Source organism: Rhipicephalus sanguineus, chromosome 7 (assembly GCF_013339695.2).
Source record: "Rhipicephalus sanguineus isolate Rsan-2018 chromosome 7, BIME_Rsan_1.4, whole genome shotgun sequence".
In the NCBI taxonomy this organism is placed as follows: domain Eukaryota; kingdom Metazoa; phylum Arthropoda; class Arachnida; order Ixodida; family Ixodidae; genus Rhipicephalus; species Rhipicephalus sanguineus.
Window position 1 is genome coordinate 153,892,673 of NC_051182.1, and position 14,617 is coordinate 153,907,289.

The 14,617-nt window shown below is 46.5% G+C and overlaps 1 protein-coding gene across 1 annotated transcript; it reads right to left on the minus strand.

Annotated features, from left to right (window-relative positions):
- Window positions 1–1,537: 1,537 nt before the first annotated feature.
- Window positions 1,538–8,676, minus strand: LOC119400298 (juvenile hormone acid O-methyltransferase). The gene is made up of 3 exons (XM_037667319.2): window positions 7,928–8,676; window positions 5,316–5,481; window positions 1,538–3,104 (listed from the first exon to the last, which is right to left on the minus strand). Exons 1-3 carry the CDS (start codon window positions 8,426–8,428, stop codon window positions 2,923–2,925), a joined length of 849 nt encoding a protein of 282 aa, XP_037523247.1. The 5' UTR covers window positions 8,429–8,676; the 3' UTR covers window positions 1,538–2,922.
- Between the last annotated feature and the right edge of the window lie 5,941 nt (window positions 8,677–14,617).

A 14,617-nucleotide genomic window follows, 5' to 3' on the forward strand; every position in this document is an offset into this window, starting at 1 on the left:
TACAAAGCCTTTTTGTGGTTTGGCGTAGTGTTAATAATTCTCAAGAATATCTATGTCTAGAGTGGTAAAGAAGAAGCGCTCGACACCTGCCTCAGTGTCTTGAAAAACAAGGTCGAATAAAAATGGTTTCACAAGTGATATGTCGTTCTTTTGTGTGTGGTGCTCCGCCCTGTGAATAATACGACTACAGGAGCACAGACTCCTGTAGAGTGGTGCTGCGCCCAATTTCTGGCGAATAGCGCCAGGAATTAGGCGCTATTCACATATTATATGACGCAACGCGCTGACTCATGTTCTGCTCCGTTAGTCCCTATACCAACTAAAAGTGTTGTGACATCACCCCTCCCCCCCATCAGCTGTCCTAAAGTTGATATACCCTAAAAGTTTCTAAGACATGCGCTGCGCAGCTTTTGACGGGATGGCTGCCTTGTCTGTCATTCTTAAAATATATATGAAATGTCCTTGAATTATGAAGTCAGCTCAATGAGGGGGCGTACTGGTTGCATGCTCCTACAGCTATACATCCTTTTTAGAAATATATCTGGCTTGAAATGTTGCTGTAAGATGCAAATGGAATTGCTCACACATTATGGAATTAATAACTATGCTACGTTATGAAAAATTAAACCGCAAACCTCCTGGTTGCATGTATTTTTATGGGCCAAAAAACAAAACAAGAAAGCTCATAGACAGCGCCACCGCATAGTACCTATACCAAAATCAATGAGTGTTGGTGCGACTGGAATAGCCAGAGGGGGTTGGGGGCTCAATTCCCTTCACAGGAGTAGTTGACTGTTTATTGTACAGTGTTGCTATATGAGAGCTTGCACAGTGGGTATTGGTGTTTTGCAGCTATAGCACTGTTTGACGTGGATGCACCCACGTTGAAGCCTAGTGGTACATCTCCATCCCGACGACTAACGTTCGCGATCATGATTCAATCCTTGTGGTAGCTGAAGTAGTTGACCTACACGTGGACACAGCAAACGCTGAATCCCGCGCAAAGATGGAATCATCAAGTACGTAATAAGCACTGGTAGTTGATATGCACTCATTAAAAGCGTCGTCATTTGACGAGAGAAACGCCAAGGTGTGCGCTCACCAGTAATAGGGTAACCTACGCCTGTGCTCACGCATATAACACACACCACTCCAGGAACGCGAGAGGCAGGGTTTGTAGCTTGAGCAGTGCACGCGCGAAGGCGTTCAACATCCCACTGGCGTGTCTCCCGCTGCACCAAAGCACTGACTGCGCGACATTCGCCCGTCGACGTCGTTGCCTTTCTGTGGCGCTTATTGCAGCAGTTTTATTAGATGCGAAGTATCTTAAGGCGGAGCTCAATCCGGTGGTGGTGTGCGGCGTGACCACCCTTACTGCGCATGCGCATGCCCTCTCCACACACCTCCTCTCCACTCCCCCTCACCATTCCCCCGGTCATCTACCCTCTCCCATTTCCCCTCTCCACTCACCCTCTCCCCTTCGCCTCCGCTTTCCCTCTCCCACACCCCTCTCCACTTCCCCTCTCCCCTCCCCCTTTCCACTCTTCCTCTGAAACGCGGGCTAGACATGCCGAAATTCTCTCCTGCGCTACGCCGCGATGAGCTCGAGCGCATGCGCGTCCCCTCCCCTTCTCTCTCCTCTCCTACGCTGCCCCCTCTCGCCCGCCTGTCGACCGCATTGCCCGCTCGCCCTGTGAGAATTAACGGCAAGGCTAGATGGAAGATACGACGCGCGTAGCGTCGCTCTTCGCGTTCCCCGACGCGAGCTCGGTAGCATGCCCAACGAACGCCAACGGAACGCGATCGTGCAAGTGCTCCGGCTTCGCATCTACTCATGGTCCCCTTTAGCGGGAGATGGTGTAATTTTTTAGTATGTGCTATCGCATTTCAAGAAGAAGAAGATGCTTTTAATGAGAAGAAGGAGGAGAGGTCGGCCTGGAAAGCGGGTTTCTAGCCTGCTACTCCTCAGGGAGGTAAGAGGAAAGGGGAAAGAAAGAGAAAGAGGGAGGTGGGATGATAGGCGACGATGGTATGGCAAATGAGTCACTGTACACACTGTTTTGCACGGGGACAGGGCACGCGCAAAAGTCTTTATGCCGCACATGTCGCTTACTCCCAGTATATACCTCTAATAAAGATTTTTCCACCTCCTCCTCTAAAGACGAGTATCTAAACCTGTATCACTTAGAAATCTCAACAGGCACTTTAAACTTCGTTGGGCCTGGTCTGCATGCTCCCAAGCACCCAAAAGCTTCTCATCCGAAAAAGGTCGGGAGTCCAGTGCATTTCAATCATGCACAAAGAGCCATCGTTGCGCGGAAACTACCGAAGCGCTCCCTGTCGGCGCTCGTTAGGGTCATCATGCAGTATTTTACTTCACCACTCCCATACGGGGACAGCGCTCTAACCAATCAAGGCTACTGTGAGAGGGAGAAGGTGTGAGAGATATAAGGCGCGTTTGTGAAGCCTCGTGCACGTGCGTCGGTGGTACAGTGGGGAGAGCGCCTATCGTCGCCGACCGAGAGGTTGTGGGTTAGACTCCCAGGTGATCCAATTGAACTAGACTTTTCGTCTCGTTTTTCTTCGCCATCTGTTCGTGTGCGTTTTACCGACTCACTTCCGTGACGGAAATACGTCAGTGAAGCCGTGGTGGACCCCGGCATCAAGCACTGTCGCGTTGAAAAAGTAACGACATACCCGTGTCCTGCAAAGTACCGCGATATAATCCATACTTCGCAAAAGTATTTAACTACTGATATACAAATACATTCTTCAAATGTATCTCGATACAGAAATACAGATACTCAAAAGCATCTCTCAGATGCTATCGCGATACTCTTGTATCACGATACTGTCCTGCCCTGGTTGCTATAGTAGTTATCAACCATGAGCTCTGCTCAAGAAGCTATCACTTATTACAATTTACTCCGTGTCTGTATTGGAGCGACGAGTGTGAACGGCGCAGAGCTGGTGCTTCACTTCCACAGGCTTTCCCGGGATAGGGGACATCTTTCGGCGTGCAATTTTCAGCCACAGGTTCCGGAATTCTTCCCACTCCTCAGCGGGGACAGTGTCCTTGAAAGGAACGACGGTTAGGAACATATCTGAAAGTGAAATAAAGCGAAACAGCATTAACAGACGCCGCTAATTTCTACACAGGACTCTGAAGACAAAGCCACACTCATTAAACTTGCGTGTGGGCTTGTAGTGGCGAGTGCTGGTTTCTGTTAACTAAGTAACGTCAAAAGTTGTGCGAGTCGGTGATGCGCGATGAACCACAGCGCAACTACTCAGACAAGACCGATAAGAAGGAGAACGAACAGGGCGCTGTCTTACAACTGATTTTCTTCAGAAACGCGCATATATAAGCGGCCCCGAAGAAAACAACAACAACAACAACAACAACAACAACAACAACAACAACAACACAACAACAACAACAACAACAACAACAACAACAACAACAACAACAACAACAACAACAGCAACAACAACAACAACAGCAGCAACAACAACAACAACAACAACAACAACAAGAACAACAACACCGAAACCTAATGATAAACCCGCACAAGATCAAGCCAAGCACTAACCGTTGTCGACCCGTGCTCTTATGAAACAGCTTCACTCTTTCTTGGTGAGTGTAAGCATGACATCAATAGCATTCAGCAAGAAAGAGTTAAACTATCTTAACAATGCGTGGACCGATAACGGTTAATGGCTTGGCTTCCTCTTTTACTGGTTTAATATGTGGTTTCTCCGTTTCGTTTGTTGCCATTTTGTATTTTTTCTCTCGGTGACACCGCGATTTCTCTCGGTGTGAGCGGTGACGCTCACACTTCCGGTGACTTCTGGCGTTCCGCAGCGGAGCGTACTAGGCCCCCTTCTGTTTCTGGTCTACATTAATGACATTGTCGATGTAATTAACACCCCGGTACAAATTCGTCTATTTGCTGACGATTGTGTTTGGCTTAGAGATGTATCCTGCCTTAGTGACCAATGTGACCTTAATACTAACTTAGGCAATGTGTCAAAATGGTGTGGACAATGGGGAATGCTTCTTAATGCAAATAAATGTGTCTATCTTCCCATAACGCGCAAAAAGTCCCATTAGAGTACGCATACAATTTAGCTGAATCACCTTTACTTAAAGTAGCCTCCTATAAATACTTAGGCCTAACGTTAACAAGTACCTTATCCTGGAATTTGCACATAAATAACATCTGCTCTGCCGCTTTCCGTGAATTATGTCTTCTCCGCCACAAGCTCAAGACTGCCCAGCCTTGTGTTAAACTCCTCTCCTACTTTTCCCTAATTAGGCCAAAACTTGAGTACGCCTCCATAGTTTGGGATCCCCACACAAAAATTAACGTTCAAAACCTAGAAAGAATTAAAAGAATTCAAAGAAAAGCAGTACTATTTATTTATAGTAAATTTATGTCAACCGACTCCCCTACTGCATTACTAACGGCAAATGGTATAGAACTATTGCAAGTTCGAAGAAAAAAAAGTCGGCTACAGTTTCTTTCAGACATAGTAAACCAGAGGCTATCCTTAGACACCGCAGCATACGTATCCCCCTTGTTAAGCAGACTCACTCGGCACCACTATCCTCATTCCCTAACGCCAATCTCCGCAAAGACTGACACTTTTCGGTACTCCTTTTTTCTACAAACAATAGCTGATTGGAATAAACTAACCGAAGTATTTCCCCAACGCCTTTGACCATTTGTGTAAATACTCTTCTTCCATGACTTCCTTAGAATTGCATTATGACCAAGTTGTTCAATTGTTCTTTTTTTTTGAAGTCGTAACCCTCCGTCTTATGTCCAAAAAAATTGTGTAAAAGACGCTTTGCAACCTTGTTTCATTCTGTTATTTAGTGTGTATCATGTATGCTCACCCTGCTTGGACTTTTTGGCCGCAGTATTCTATAAATAAATAAATAAATAAATAAATAAATAAATAAATAAATAAATAAATAAATAAATAAATAAATAAATAAATAAATAAATAATAAATAAATAATATGTGCTCATTTCTGAACAAAATAAACCAGTTGTAAGTTAGCGCCTTATTCACCCTTGTTCTCATCAGCCTTGCTTCGGTAGTTGCGGTGTGGTTGATCATACTGTTAACTAATGTTGGCTGAATCCGCTTTACAACGGAAACATTCGCTTCATTTAAGTAAAATGACTAAATTGTGTGAGTTGTGTATTACTTTTTTAAACAGCCCTTTGCAGAACGACCCGTGAGAACACGGCCTTCAGTCATTAAAAAAAAAAACGTGTCTTTGTTTCGGCGAGAGCACTGACCAACGGCGGTGTCCAGGCTGTCGTACTTCCAGAGAGTGTCGTACACCTCGCAGGAAATACACTCCAACCCGGTACCACGTACTGTGTCTCTGGCTTCGGATTCGACTTGAGCCGTCGTCTTGATTTGGTTGAAGTTGAAAGAGGCGTTGAGAACGCTTCTCGGGTCCTGCGAGTGAGCAGATCGCCGAATTTATAGAAGACGAAGCTACGTTAATGCTAAGGATGTCAGCGTAATAAGTGAAATGGCGAGTGTAACATCGCCGATAGCGTGTATTCTGCATGTAGACAGCGACTAAGTCACGTAATGTTGTGTGACGTCAGCGACAGTATTGATGTCTTCATCTTCGATAGCACTGACGGCAGTAGCAGCGATAGATCTGACAATGGTAATGCATCTGCCACTAGGAGGAGCGTGAGGGTTAGATGGCAACGACAGCATTCAGTCACATGAAATACATTGAATTCATCAGTGGCGGTATTCTGTCCCATGCGTGATCTGTTTCTTTAAGCTAGCAAGGAAAGCAGCGATGGTTTACCGCAATGAACAAGTTCACAGGGAGATGGATACAGCAAGACAGATGATGTAAGGTGAACGCTAGGTAGATGGCAACCCAAACACAAGACAGCGAGCTCACTGCCTGAGTGCCAATGAAATTCACCATGAGCTGGTCAAAAGGGCCATGATGCCCAGTTTTCGATCATAATCTGTGTTATGTGAGTTAATCCTTGTGCGTTCACAAACGAGATGGCGAAATTTCAGCGCATTTAGCACTTAATTTATAATTGAATATTTTTATAAAGACGCAAGTGGCCTGAGAGTCGGGCAACACTAGCGCACTCGCGATCCGTGACGTAACAAGCTGCTTACTGCTCGAACATCTGCGTTCCGGCGAACGATTTAGTACCGTGGTCAGCTGCACGTGCGATCGGGCCATTTCAGGCTTCTTCAGCTTGGCATTGAAATTGAACAATTTGCAGCGGCCGAAACTTTGGTAGAAGACGACAGCTCTGCTCCATGCAGCGCATAACGTCACGCCAGCAAATTCTGGGACTCATTTCGTACTCACTGACTTAACGCGCTGGACGCACGGGCCTTTGCATCGACCGCTCCTGGCCTTTATCCGCGAAACTGAACTCTTTCTTTTTATTTAACTTACGCTGCAGGTCATACTGGCGCCAATAAAAAAAAATAACGCCAGGCCTGCGCTGAAACCGCAGCACAGTCACAGCGAAAGCTGGAAGAGCGGCGTTTCTAGAGCCCGTTTTAAGCTCTCTTGGGGCTACAATACAAGTACACTAGAAAGGTACCCACTACGCCATAAATCACAATTTTTGTGAAGTTGGGAAGCACCTTCTAAGCCATTATTTGTCATTCTACGCAGAAGCGAGGCACCAGCTACCCGTCTGTAAGGCATTATGTGCACTTTGTTGACGCGACGACTGATAACGATGAAGAATTATGGCTCAGCCCTTTGTAATAGGTTGGAAGCTTTAAACGGCCCACCAGTTATGTAATTTGCATTGGGTGACGCCCGGTCGCTATTTCCCTCTCCCGTCATGCTGTATAACATTGGTTGACGTGGGAGAGAGACGGGGGTGAAGAACTTTACTGAGACCCCGAGGAAATGGATCATGCGCTTATGGGCTTCCTTGGCAACCAATACAAGTGCACTTGCGAGGAAACCACTACGCTATAAATCACTGTAATTTTTGAGAAGTAGGGCAGCAGGCGCTGTGCCATTTTTCGTCATTCTACGGAGAGCGTTGGTACCTGCTAAACGCATGTAAGGCATTATGCGCACTTTATTGATGCTGTGCCTGATGACGATGAAGAATTATGGCAGATCCCTTTGTAATGGGTTGGAAGCATTCAACAACCTACTCCTTGCGCAATTCGCATTGTGTGACACCTGGTTACAGAATTCGCGTTGTGCGACGCTTGGTGCTTATTTTACTCTTCTACACGCTATATTGCATTTGCTAATGTGGTTCTTTCCCGACATGAAGCCTGTACAGGACCTTTTTACAAAGCAGTTTCAAGAACCGGCATGGCTCAGAGGTTGAATACTGGGCTTCCACGCAGAGGGCCCAGGTTCGCACCTCGTTCTATGGTGGAGTTTTTTTCTTATTTCGTTTTTTTTTCTTATTTCGAGGGATACTGGTTACGGACACCGGTGGCGGCGGCGGCGGCGGCGGCGGACAACTACGGCGCCAAAAACAGCCGGTGAAATGATCTCATAACAGCTTTCGCTGTAAAATGAGGTGCACAGAATCACTGAATAAATATGAACACGAGGTCATGGTTCCGAGTCCTAGTATGGCGGAATGCAAAGGTGCTCAGGTAGCTGAACTTCCGTAGCGCTATAGCACAGCAGGCGCTAGAACGCCACCATTAACTAAGGAGGTGTCTCTTTGCTCACATCGGAAAGCTGGATCGCAAAAAACACTCGCTCAATTGCTAACAATTCTTTGCGTAACTGTGTTTGCAACAGAACGCAAGCTTGGGCTCGCCGGGCATAGTACTTAGAAAATGAGTAACCATGCAAGATATTAAGACGAAAGATGGCAGGAAACGGAGGTCCAGTATGGAACGATGGATGCGATGTGCTCACCGGTATAACTCCTTTCCATTTGCCAATGTCGTAAACATCCTTCCACAAGTCCACTAGGTCAAAGCTGGAGTATGCTACGACGAGACATTCACCATCGTCGGTCAGCAGCTTCGCGATGTTTTCGTAGGCAGCTCTCTGGTCTTGGATCACGTGGAATACCAGGAAGGCAAAAGCCCTCTGGAACTTGCCGTACTTCTCCAAGAACGGTGTCAAGTCAGGCGTTACGATGTCCAGGACGTCGCGTACGATGTCCTGGTGGGAGAAATGTTCAGTCGCGAACTCTACCATCTCCGGGTCCAAGTCCGTAGCCACGAGTCTTCTGCAGGGTCGGCAGTGAGGTAGCAGGAACTGCCGGGCAAAGTATCCCGTGCCGCCTCCTATCTCTATCACTTGTCTTTCCTCGGTTAACTCATTCTGGAAGCGCACTTTCTTCAGGGCTGCCTCGCTCAGTTGACTTCGATGGTCGTCGTTCCTGGAGTAGGGCAGTGGTTTCCACTTCATGTCGCAGTCGGGTGGGCAGGCAGACGACGTGTTGTTGTTACCCGCGCAGACTTACGCAGCTTGGCAAATAATGTCAGTTCGGTAATTCAACGTAGCACCAACCACTGAAAAACGTGAGGTTATGGGAAAGAACAATAAACTCGAACTTGCAGGGCTTGCAGAAACGCAGAAAACGAAGACCAGGTGTGAGTTGATTGCCAGTGTGTTTCAAATGCATCAGACGTTCGCTTAGTTTCAACTCTGCTGGGAAAACCTATGCTCCGAAAGCAGGTGCAAGATAAAGCCAGCACGTGTTTTTACTCCTAGCACATATGTGTTTTCATGTCATGCGCCGACAAAGCTGTTATGGGTCAACGCTCGAACAGTTTGACATCGGGGGCTCGAGGGGAGGTTGCGACGGGCTATAATAAGCTGAAAGTCCGATTTGAAATAACGCAGCTGGTTGTTTTTCGCTATGCAAGCTTGTTTAGGGACTGCAACGTCTATCAGTGTGCATTGAACTTAGCCGGAGGTTTTTTACAAGGTTTTGTTAATAATATACGACTCCTACACACTCCTGAATGCACTGTCAGGCATTAAACGATCGAAGCATTGAGCCACTTCGATTGGAAGTCCAAGTTTATTGTTGAAGTTTATTGTTCGTTTCTTCGGCGAGGGACCACAGAATAACCGGTGTTTATACTTATCAGCAACGCATTCATATAATCACACGCGGTTATGCAAACAAGGAAACCATGTTTTCGCCTAATTCTGTGGCACGGTTAGTAGAAGTGATTACTTACCAACTAGTCCAATTGCCATTATATTCATAGTAGTTGTTGCACGTACATGAATAAGAATATATATATATATATATATATATATATATATATATAGTCCCGCCTTGCACCACGGATGCAAGATGCCCACATATAAAAAAGAGTATTTTTTTGAGTGGAGCTCCCATGAACTGCAGATTTCGGTGTCGGCGGAGGCATAATTCGTGAAATGCACGAAGCCAACGAGCGAACCGAAATGCGGGTGTGCACAAATCAGGGCCCCTAAAGTGCGCTGGAGGCACACGTGTGTGCGTGCCCCGTTTTCCCACAACTGGTGCTCTCTGGATCGTGCGCTCGTCGGCGATCTGCTGATGTGGCAATCTAATCTTTTATCGAGGCCACTTGGCATTTCCCGCTGCCACATTCCATTGCGGCCTTTCATGGTTGTGTTTCATTGTTTCACGCATTACCGTCATTGCTGACTTTACCAAAAGAAGTGTTGCTCTGTTAAGTGCATTGGTGAAGGTCCAATAACCGGCATGAAGGAAGGAGAGAGTCAGGAGGGAGCATTGCGCAGTGCGACAGAAAGAAAGAAAGAAAGAAAGAAAGAAAGAAAGAAAGAAAGAAAGAAAGAAAGAAAGAAAGAAAGAAAGAAAGAAAGTAAGTATGTCAGTCACGTTCACGCCAAGCTTCGCTTGCCCATATTTTTGCGATAGGGGTAGGGCTCTTAATTTTTTGATTAAAAAAAACCTTGAACTAATTGTGGCAAATTTTCTGCTTTTTGTCGCACAACTTCGGAGCGCATTAGCACGTGGTTCTAGGACCTTGATGTAATATTAAACAAGAAAAGAATCTGAAGCAAGCTTGCTTTTTCAACGATTCTCTTGCTTTCCATCGCTAGCATATCGTAGGCAAATAGCACGCCTAACCTTGTTTCCCATGTTCTGTCATCATCCACCTCTTCAAAATGACTTCATTTCACAGCCTGATTACTTAACGCACCGGTTCGACCATCGCCGCAATGTCAGAATTCAAGCATGAAATATTAACTCTTGCAGTCATTCCCTTTGCGCCAGAACATCCCGGCAGTAGAACCAGCTTCCTAATGACATCGTCGCCATCAATGATGACAAACTTTTTCGCAAGGCTCTAGATAGCACTGCATAACTAGGAAATTTTACCATGTTATATTCATCGTTTTGCTGTTAGTTCTTCAGCACACATTCACTAATATTGTATATACAAGAATTACTATCTTGTTACCTCGTTTCTTCACATTTGTACTTACAACCATTTGCGCAGAGTATCACTTAACTACGTTGTATATATAGTCTTTACTGATGTGTTGTTTTACTACACGACCGTTTTACTTTGTTGCTGTGTAGTATTACTACTCTATTGTTGTCCCGTTTACCTCTCCCCTCTGTAATGCCCTCGGGCCTGGAGCGTACACAAAATAAATGCCCGTAAAGATGCCTCTACGTCGCTAACTTAAATGGGAGAGAGAGAGGTTTACTGTGAGTTGAAAGCTAAGAGGTCGGCCTGAATCAATTTCTTGGCCTGTTACTGAGCGTTACGAAAGGAGAAGAGGTTGAAAAGAGAGGAGAGAGAAGGTGTTGATGATGATGAGGAGGAAGGCCGCGATGAAACAAAAGCTTGAATGTCCAAAAGCTATTTACATTCTCTTGTCTAGTTCTGTCTCGCACAAAAACTTGTTCAGTGCGTTCAGAATATTGCGCTGATGACGAGGTGGAGGTTCTAACGGAACTTTTAATGACGATAGTCTTTCTTGGGGAACTTAAACGCAGAAATTTTGGTCTGTCTGTCTGTCAGTCCTTCTTTCTGTTTGTCTGTCTGTCACCCGATTGAGCCACCCGGCCAAAGTTTAACCACTTTCTGAACGGCCAGCCATCTCTTGAGCTGGTACCGCCGTTCATACTTGTGAACATTGTCGATCAAAAAACAAATATTACGCATATCTGAGACGCAACATCAATACGTAAGTATTAGGTGGTGTGTTCCTTTACTAGAAAATACATAGATAAGTAATTCGAAAGACCCTAATGTTTCTTAGGTTGCGCTGAAAATGCGACGCTATGAGCCAGATGCAGCGGTTCAACATAGAGGAGGATGACTCGTGTAGTACGGACGGCACAAGACTATCGTCTTTCGATGACATTTGCAGCGAAGCACGTAGATGCGTAGCCAATTTTTTCTGATACTTGTTGCTTGACAGATTTCAACAAGAAGGTGGCGATCAATTTTCTTTGTGTGGTATATCGCGTGCAGACGCTCGAGAGGTGTTCAGTGTTCTCAGGAGTGCCACATACCTCGCAGTTCGGACTGTCTGCACGGCCTGTGAGGTGTAGGTAGTGACGAGTAAACGCCACGCCTAGTCGTCATCTGGGTACTAAGCTCTTACTGCACATTTTCATGAATCATGATTGCCAGTATCTTGACGTGCATGTCTGGGTCGAGTTTGTGGAGGTGGTGATGACGACTTATATGGGAGCTCTTATCGCAAATAAGTATATACTAGTAGTACGATGAATTGCCGAGCACGAGGTCCTGTGGCTCGGTGAGGTTTGATGTTTCAGAAGACGATGAAGGATGCAACGATGGGGAGGTGTACAAGTACGATCAGCACGGCAACTGCGGCGAGCACAGGTGCGGCGAGCCGGAGAATGAACCCAGGATTTGCCCCATCATTTTCGTCGAGGGATGCTTTTGCAAGGAGAACCTGTACCGAAGCTGGGACTTACAAAAATGTGTGCCCAAGGAGGAGTGCTAATAAGGCAAGATATTGTTCCAGACAGCCATCTTTTGACTGCCAGCACGAAGGCTGCTGAAGAAAATACACCAATAAACAGGAAAAACAACACAAAAGCGAAATAGTCTTGCTTTCTTTCAAGAGAATTTGCTGTTGAATCACAGGGTCATGAACCAATCCTCGAGCTTGGTGGGAAAATCACAGTTTCACCACAAGTGCGAAACAATGAATGCGATAGCAACAAATTGTAATGTTATACGAAGTAAAGCTGGGAGCTAACTCTTTTTGATGCGGTCTCGCGCAACTCTACAAAACGCTGGTGTAAGAGAATACAGCCACTTCAGAGAGAGAAGCGGTTTTCGCAGTCTCATTGCGCTTAGAGCACAACACGTACGAGCCGTCTGCGAATGTCTGCCCAGATAGCGCGCGCGCCAGCGACTGCGACCGCGCCCTTATAATCAAAATTCAAATTTGCTACTCGAGCGAAACATGCACCCCCCTCGCCCGCCTCCGCGTCTATGTTCCTTCATGCTCCTTCGAACGAAAGGTGCCGGGAGTTTTCTCTCTGCTTGAGCAGCAATCGACGGCAGGACTCACACGAGGGAGGATGTTATCGCATGCGCCCTTCGTGCGACGGAGATGGGTGGGCTCGTTTCATCTCGGCTTCAGCCGCGTTTATCGCTCCCGCTCGCGCGCTTTTACCCGCAGGAGAGCATATGATGCGCGGGGGGAATGTTATCGATTTTGACTTTATATGGAACGTGACGGCGACAGCAACGCCAAAGGCAATGACAAAAACCCGCCGGGAGCACCGATACAATTGCTTTCTCAATAAAAACACATTCTGAGAAAGCAGACACTGCTATGAACAGCTCAGCCAGTCGTGCGCGAGACGGAACGTTTAGAAGCGGAGTGCGAAGTTGCCATTTTCGCAGACGCCCTATTTTGATACGGATTCCTGTGCTCACTTTATTCAGAGATGCCGGCGCCTGCTGTTTAACGCCACACAACAGATAACATGACATTAGCCAACATCCTACGTAAATAAAGAACGGCGTTTGGATCAGATGCGTTTCTTGCCACGGGGTGCCGCCACGTGCCGGTGTCGCTATAGTCGGTTAACATTAGAGTAGCCCCACTCGCGCGCAGGAATCACAACGGGAGAGAGCGATCGCGTTTCATCACGCGCGTCCAAGGTCGTGACTCTCGCTAACTTCTCTCCCCCTGCCTTTCTTCCCTGTGCAACTTCCAGCGCGCTCGTCGGAATGAGACAAGAGAGAAAGTGCTGTAGAGCGTGCCGCAAATCCCGTAACTCGCTCGTTTTTGATGTATACGAGTTTTCTCGGCAATTGATTCGAAAGGCAACAAACTCCGATACTGAGGCCATTCAACGATTACTTGGCAAAAATTTTTAGGGCCTCTTGATCCCCTTCCCCGTTTTGGGCGAGCACAGCTCGTCCTTGCGGAACTGTCCCCTAACAGTTTTGGACGAGTGTAGCTTCTCATGACGTAACAGCGCGGAAAAAAGAAGAAAAAGAAAAGGAAAAAAAGTCCGGACGAGAACACACCAGACCGGACGAGAATAAACAATCAGGCGCTCATCCCCTTTGTGACTCTGCATCGACAAGTTTCCTCTTGGACTTGTTTGACGGGTGTGCCATGATTGATGCGTCGTCGGTTTTATTGCGATAGCAATTATATGGACACTCTCGGCTGACATTTGCCGTCGCCGTCATGCACCGGATATGTATATGTATTTGTATATTAATAAAAATATATAGAAATAAAAATAATTCAGAAGAAAGAAAGTCCGAAGCGCTCGACCGAGGTTTTGAACCTGCGACCCCTTGCTCCGCAGCTCGCTGCCCTTGACAATTACGCCATGCCTCATTTTTTTTCTTTAGTTCATGGAAAGATGACCTGTTATTGCTGCGAACCGCGCACATCATTCTCCGGAATACCAACGGCATAATACAAGCGCACGCGGCGTTGGGTGAAATGCACGGGACCCCACATATGGCGAAAATAAAATTATGCGAGTCGCGGGCCATGCTGCATCGTCGCCGGCGCTGCGTGTGCGTCGTATTGCTGGCGACCCACGCTAGTTTTCCATTTTGGGGTTGTAGTGACACGCCACTCGTGGCTTGTCGGCCAGGGAAAAAGAAGAGCGTCTCGTGGATCGTGGTGGCGCGAGCTAGTGGGATCGCTTTGGCTCTTGTAGACCTACGCCACATGAGGGAAGAAACGAGACGGCTGAATCAGAATCACAGTATATATGTTACACCATGACCAGAATCATGAGGCATTTTTTACAGCGCCAACGAACAAGACACCCACGAAGAAAAGAAACGTACGACCCGAGCGCTGACTAGGAACTGCTTTATTCTTTCGTAACCAACGCATATATATGGCCAAGGGAAACTTACCGCACATGTGCGCACAACAATAGCTCTAAACCAAAACGTGTAACAAGGATGATACTGTATTAGATACACGGAGACATGAAGGTATGCTCAGATGGGTGCAGGGACAAAGAAGTAAAGAAGAAGTAAGAAGGACAAAGAAGTGGATTTGCGCTGTAATTTTAGCCTCAGGAATATGAACCAACTAGAGCCAAATGAAGATTTATCTTAGTGACCAGAATCTACGCCTGCAGGGAAC

What these genes read in the sequence shown, in the direction of transcription:
- LOC119400298 (XM_037667319.2), bottom strand. Translation starts at nt 8,428, where the DNA reads ATGAAGTGGAAACCACTGCCCTACTCCAGGAACGACGACCATCGAAGT. An exon ending in AATGGAAAGGAGTTATACCG is followed by an intron (nt 5,482 to 7,927) that starts GTGAGCACATCG and finishes GCTCACTCGCAG; the next exon opens with GACCCGAGAAGCGTTCTCAA. An exon ending in CAGCCTGGACACCGCCGTTG is followed by an intron (nt 3,105 to 5,315) that starts GTCAGTGCTCTC and finishes TTTCACTTTCAG; the next exon opens with ATATGTTCCTAACCGTCGTT.